This window comes from Bison bison, unplaced genomic scaffold, assembly GCF_000754665.1.
Source record: "Bison bison bison isolate TAMUID 2011002044 unplaced genomic scaffold, Bison_UMD1.0 scf7180017864255, whole genome shotgun sequence".
NCBI lineage: Eukaryota > Metazoa > Chordata > Mammalia > Artiodactyla > Bovidae > Bison > Bison bison.
Window position 1 is genome coordinate 2269547 of NW_011494827.1, and position 6708 is coordinate 2276254.

Below are 6708 nucleotides of genomic sequence, written 5' to 3' on the forward strand. Positions count from 1 at the left end.
CACGGGTGTGCAGGGGTGGGTGGTGCAGGCGGCGGGTGTCGGGGCTCCTGCTGCAGTGAAAATGTCACATCAGCCCTGTTACAGCTGAATCATTTCCATTCACGTGGCGTGAACTCTCGTTTCTGGAGTCCCCACTCCTGGGACGGGCAGGGCCCAGGGTAGGCTGGTAAAGCAGCACTTCCTCTCCCCCTTGGTGGGTCACCTCCCCCCCCACCCACCCCCCATCCACCAGAGACAGAGGCTCAGGAGGTGAAGTCCTCATCACAGGGGTGGCTGAGATGCAAGTAGCCTGGTCCTCTGTTGTCTTTGCAAGTGTGAGGCCCCATGGGGAGGGAAGAGGGGGCCAGGTGGGCTCCCCGAGGCACCCAAGATCCCACAGGGGAGACCGGCACTCATGAGCCTGGAGACCCTTGTGGACAGTCGGGTACAGTCAAGGACTAGGGATGGGCAGGAGGTAGAGGGCAGACCCTGCGGGACTGGGTAGAATCAAGGGCAGGTTTGTGGGGGCCATGTGGAGCATGAGCACCTAGAGAGAGAGCTACAGGTGGAAGGACTTGCAGACCGAGGGACCCGCCGTTGGTTGAAACAGTGGGCGAGTTCACTTTGCCCAGGGCCAGGCCCCGGCTTCAGGGAGACTGGAAGGGTTAACCAGGGAGCAGTGACGTGGCACAGAGCGGTCCAGGTTCTAACGCCCCTCCTTTGTCTCCACCCCTCCTCCCAGGTGGTCAAGTACCCCTTGCACGTCATCATGGAGCTCAAGGAATACCTGATTGACCTGGCGTCCCGAGCGGGCGTGCACTGGCTGTCCACCCTCGTGCCCACCCACCACATCAACGCCCTGGTCTTCTTTTTCATCATCAGCAACCTCACCATCGACTTCTTCGCCTTCTTTGTGCCCCTGGTCGTCTTCTACCTGTCCTTCATCTCCATGGTCATCTGCACCCTCAAGGTTTTCCAGGACAGCAAGGCCTGGGAGAGCTTCCGCGCGCTCACCAGCCTGCTCCTGCGCTTCGAGCCCAACCTGGACGTGGAGCAGGCCGAGGGGAACTTCGGCTGGAACCACCTGGAGCCCTACGTCCACTTCCTGCTGTCCGTCTTCTTCGTCATCATCTCCTTCCCCATCGCCAGCAAGGACTGCATGCCCTGCTCGGAGCTGGCCGTCGTGTCGGTCTTCTTCACGGCCACCAGCTACATGAGCCTGAGCACCTCGGCCGAGCCCTACACCCGGAGGGCCCTGGTGACCGAGGTAGCGGCCGGCCTGCTCTCCCTGCTGCCCACCATGCCCGTCAACTGGCGCTACCTGAAGCTCCTGGGCCAGACCTTCTTCACGGTGCCCGTGGGCCACTTGGTCGTGCTGAACGTGAGCGTGCCCTGCCTGCTGTACGTCTACCTGCTCTATCTGTTCTTCCGCATGGCCCAGCTGAGGAACTTCAAAGGCACCTACTGCTATCTGGTCCCCTACCTGGTCTGCTTCATGTGGTGCGAGCTGTCGGTGGTCATCCTGCTCGAGTCCACCGGCCTGGGGCTGGTGCGGGCGTCGGTGGGCTACTTCCTCTTCCTCTTCGCTCTCCCCATCCTGGTGTTCGCCCTGGCGCTGATGGGCGTGGTGCAGCTGGCCCGCTGGTTCGTGTCCCTGGAGCTCACCAAGATCGCCGTCACCCTGGTGCTCTGCAGCGTCCCCCTGCTGGTCCGCTGGTGGACCAAGGCCAACTTCTCGGTGGTGGGGATGGTCAAGTCCCTGACGCGGAGCTCCATCGTCAAGCTCATCCTGGTGTGGCTCACGGCCATCGTGCTCTTCTGCTGGTTCTACCTGTACCGCTCGGAGGGCATGAAGGTCTACAACTCCACACTGACCTGGCCGCAGTACGGCTTCCTGTGCGGGCCGCGGGCCTGGAAGGAGACCAACATGGCCCGCACCCAGATCCTGTGCAGCCACCTGGAGGGCCACCGGGTCACGTGGACCGGCCGTTTCAAGTACGTGCGCGTGACCGAGATCGACAACAGCGCTGAGTCGGCCGTCCACATGCTGCCGCTCTTCCTGGGCGACTGGCTGCGCTGCCTCTATGGCGAGGCCTACCCGTCCTGCAGCCCCGGCAACGTCTCCACGGCCGAGGAGGAGCTCTGCCGCCTCAAGCTCCTGGCCAAGCACCCGTGCCACATGAAGAGGTTCGACCGCTACAAGTTCGAGATCACAGTGGGCATGCCCTACAGCGGTGCCAACGGCAGCCGCGGGCCTGAGGAGGACGACGTCACCAAGGACATCGTGCTGCGGGCCAGCAGCGAGTTCAAGGACGTGCTCCTTCACTTGCGCCAGGGCAGCGTCATCGAGTTCAGCACCGTCCTGGAGGGCCGCCTGGGCAGCAAGTGGCCCGTCTTCGAGCTCAAGGCCATCAGCTGCCTCAACTGCATGACGCACCTCGTGCCCGCCCGGCGGCACGTGAAGGTAGAGCGGGACTGGCGGAGTGCCGTGCACGGTGCCGTCAAGTTCGCCTTCGACTTCTTCTTCTTCCCCTTCCTGTCGGCGGCCTGAAGACGCGCCCCCTGCAGGAGCGGCGGTTGCGCGTGGCTGCCAGGACCTCCCCCGTGTGCACCCCCCCCTCCCCGACCCAGCTGGACGGCGCCACACTCATCTGTGTGTGTGTGTGTGTGTGTGTGGGTGGGTGGGTGTGCAAATGCAGGGCTTCGGAGATCCTCTGTCGCTCGCAGCCGGCTCCCACCTCCGTGAACAGGCTGACCGCTGTAGCTCTGTCCACCCTGAGCGCCCGGCGTGGTTGGAAATTGCATGCACGGCCTCCACCCGTAGCCCCGACCTCTCCGCGTGCAGCTGGTGTGCCAGCCAGACTAGGATTCCGGAAAGCACTTTACAGACACTTGTTCTCCTCCTGCACCTCCTCCACGCACGACCCCCGCCCCCCACCCCCTCATTTACTTCCGTTTGAGTTTGTTCTTTGAATAACTAGTAGTCCTGCCGTGTAAATTTGATAGCCTTTCTTATTTATTTGATCGCTGCCCAGCCTTGACAGCTGTTTGCCAAGCCCAGGGGTGGGGGAGTGGGCCTGCAGAGCTGCTCTGTCACCTGCCTGGGGCCCCGCCTGATTCTGAGATGGAGGCCACGTGGGCAGAAGCCCTGAGCTCTGCATGCAGCAGCCTACCCGCCTGGAGGCTCTCCTGCCTGGTGGGTTGTGGGTGAGTTTGCCAGGGTCTTGTCTGAATCCACAGGGACCATCCCTGGGTAGATGCAGGTTTGATCCCTGGGCCAGGAAGAGCCCCTGGAGAAGGAAATGGCTACCCACTCCAGTATTCTTGCCTGGAGAATCCCATGGACAGAGGACCCTGGCAGGCTACAGTCCATGGGGTCGCAAAGAGTTGGACATCATGGAATCTGGATTGCAAACCCTTCCCAGTGCTCAGAAAAGCTAGACCGTGTTCAGAACCAGAAAGCAGAAAGTCAAGGTCCTGAAGCAGCTGAAATAAAAACCTTCGATGAAATTTGCTGTCCTTTAAGTCATTTTTTTTAAAAGCACATGCTAGAGAATCAACAGGTGTCTACACTTGCACTGAATTACGCACAAGTACAGTTTGAGTGACAAAGAGCAGAATACTCAATAAGCAACCCCAGCCCCACTGGGCTAGGGACCCCACCACCCAGCTGTCCATTCAGGCCTTACTAGGTGTGAAATGCACAGGGTTACAATGATTTGAGAAACTCAGCGCTGCTGAGAGGATTCAATACGTGGTTGTTCGTGACTCAGTAGCTGCCGCCTTGTTCAGGAGTGTGTTTTTTGAAACCATATCCTGTGTTCAGAAATGAACGATGGTAATCCCATAGCATTATCATCACAACTTGAGCCATGTTGGGGGGCTTGAGCAGCTTGAGGTCCCTCAGAAACCTTAGCACCCTGGGTGGGGGTACCTGTCTGTCCGGGTCCCTTGGGCAGGAGGACATGTCCGCCTGGGTCCCTCTCGTCCCTGGCAACCTCTCCTGCCCCCTAGTGGGCCGTGCCCCCACCCAGTGAGCAGGAAGTCCAGTTCATTGTGTGGTTAGGAAACCTGGAGTTGTTCACACATTTGTCTGTGGTCGGGACTTGGTTCAGGGAGCGGCTGCCTCCTTTTTGAAGACTCACCTCAGCGTGGTGGCCGGCAGCTGCCTGTGTCCCTGTACAGCTGACCCTTCCTGTTTTGTCCTCCAGCCTGGTCAGGTCTGCCTGACATCCCACGTGTTGGGAGGTGCTCAGGAGGGCAGTGGCCTCAGAGCTGTGTGTTTGCTCCTAGGTTTCTTCCCAGGCAGTGAGATGAGGTTAAAGGTCAGCCCCACCCCTCTTCTGATCTGGAGGTTTTTGAGGCCCTGAAATGCGTTCATAGTTCAGCTCTGCCTCCCAGACTCCCCACGGATGGTCCAGTCGGGGAGAGCGGGGCAGGCGGAGTTGCCTGGTTTTCTGAGTGAATGCAGATGACCTCATCTCATCCTTCCAGGCCTGGGGGAGGTGCCGTGACAACACTGATCTGCAGAAAACAGGTTCGGGAGAGGAGGTCACACTGAACAATGGGGCCAGAATTAGACCGTGGTTCCCTGGGCCACACTGTTACTCTGTTCCCCACAGAGCTGCCCCCTGAAGGAACAGAAGGTGGGGTCGTCTCATGGGGGGATTGCCCTGGATCGGCCGTTCAGCCCCTGTCCCCAGGTTTCAGCATCCTGATCTATAAAATGGTGAGTCTGGGTTAGATCAGTGGTTTGCAAAAACTACTGGGTTGGCCAAAATATTCACTTGGGTTTTTCCATAGGAGGGGACAGAAAAACCCAAACAGACTTTTTGGCCAACCTAATACTTAGCAATGAAACCCTTTTTTAAAAGATGTACAGAACTCCAAGTGAAAACAGTGTTATTTGTAAGTTTCGATGTAACCTCAACAGCAGACGAGAATGGAGGCCACCTGGCTGGTTAGAACCCCTTGTCCCAGCTATGTGACCTCAGACAGCTTCACCCTTTCCAGGCCTCCGGTGCCTCTTCTATGACTTGGGAATGTGAGAGGGCTGACCTCATTGGTTGTTTTTAGGGACTAGACTAGTTAATTTTATTGCAGGGTGGTCCCAATAGTGTCAGGCACTAGTAAAATACTGATTTGTGAATGTTTTAAACATAGTTAAACATTCATGGAACTTCAGAACTGGTTAAGAACCTTATACAGGCCCTTGGGCTTCCCAGGTGGCTCAGAGGTAAAGAATCCATCTGCAATGCAGGAGATGGAGGGTCAATCCTGGAGATGTGGGTTCAATCCCGGGTTGATCCCCTGGAGAAGGAAATGGCAGCCGACTCCAGTATTCTTGCCTGGAAAGTTCCATGGACAGAGGATCCTGGCAGGCTACAGTCCATGGGGTTGCAAAGAGTCAGGTATGACTGAGCACACACATAACACACATATAAGCCCTCACCAGAAGAATGTCCCTTCTAGCTTTTTAAAAACTTAACCTTTGTGAAAATAATTCATGTTTAGCTGAACAGAACTTACTGGAGTGGCTGAATCCCAACAGGAGCCTGGTGTTGGATGGTGCTCTGTCTATACCCTCTCCCCCAACACCACACCCCCCGGGACCCACCGTCTTGCCTTTCTCTCTGCATCACGACTTTAATTCCTCATGGCTACACATCCAGAAAAGGTTGGCTGGTATGTGTGGCTTATGATCTCAAACATTCCTTATTTAACCTAACTAATGAGCTTTGGATGCATCGCTGCCGCCCTCGAACAAATATTTATGGCACTGTGATGCTGAGCAGATGCTGTAATTCCACGGTTTGAGTCAAACCCAAGTCCCACCCTCGGGAAAATCACCCAAGTCAGATGTGAGTGGGCCCTGATTCAGTCAGAAGTGCCTCCCTGCCTTCACACACAGGAAGTGCTGTGGGGGCCCAGAGAGGGTGGAACCCAGCCTGGGGTGGGAGACAGGGCCGGAAGGCTCCTGGGAGGTTATGGGGTCTGCCCTGTTTTGATAACAAGGGGAAGGGTGGGATTTGGCGAGGTCAGAGGAAGACTTTTCAACCTTCAGGGCACCCATCGGAGCCTCAGGCATCACCCAGAACAACGGGGGTCCCAGAGGATAGAGCCTGGGGTCCAAGGGCCAGGGTGGGATTGAGTCTTGGTCCTGCAGGCTGCTGCAGCCCCTCTCTTGGCTCTGAAGCCAGGGCCCTGGTAAGGTCAGGAAAATGGACCTGAGGGCACTTTAAGGCACAGTGTGGAGGAGGAAAGGGACAGAGGAAAGACCACCCCCGCTTTCCCAGCAGACCTGGCCAGCTGGCCCTTCAGAGGCAGATGCTGCTTCTTTGAACACTTTCCACGGAACCGTAAACATCAGAAGGCCCTTGGTCCCTGTGGTCCTGAGGATCCCTGGCCTGTTCGCCATCCTCCTTTCCTGTTGATAAACAGGCCGCTGCCTGCAGGGCCCAGGACCAGATGGTAGACGCATGGAGGGATTTACAGAGGTCAGGCTGTTGGGAGCAAAGGCCCCTGCTTCCGGGAGCTGATCCCCACTCCCTGCGAGGAGGGGAGGGGACCCAGGTCTCTGAGCATCACTATGGGCCTGGCACTTTGTGAGGCCGTTTGGTCCTGATGACTAGGTCCCATGACCTGCCACTGCCCTCCCAAACATACACACGTGAGGATTAAAGGTTCATGTTTGTGTTGTGTGGACTTGGCCAAAGCCACACGGCCAGG

The 6708-nt window shown here is 57.5% G+C and overlaps 1 protein-coding gene across 1 annotated transcript in view; it reads left to right on the forward strand.

Annotated features, from left to right (window-relative positions):
- The window catches only part of WFS1 (Wolfram syndrome 1 (wolframin)), a 32682-nt gene extending 29193 nt beyond the window's left edge, over positions 1–3489 (forward strand). Inside the window, exon 8 of the mRNA XM_010847787.1 lies at positions 722–3489. Within this exon, the coding sequence (XP_010846089.1) occupies positions 722–2530 (1809 nt within the window). The 3' untranslated portion in view covers positions 2531–3489. The remainder of the gene's footprint in view (positions 1–721) is intronic.
- Positions 3490–6708: the final 3219 nt, after the last annotated feature.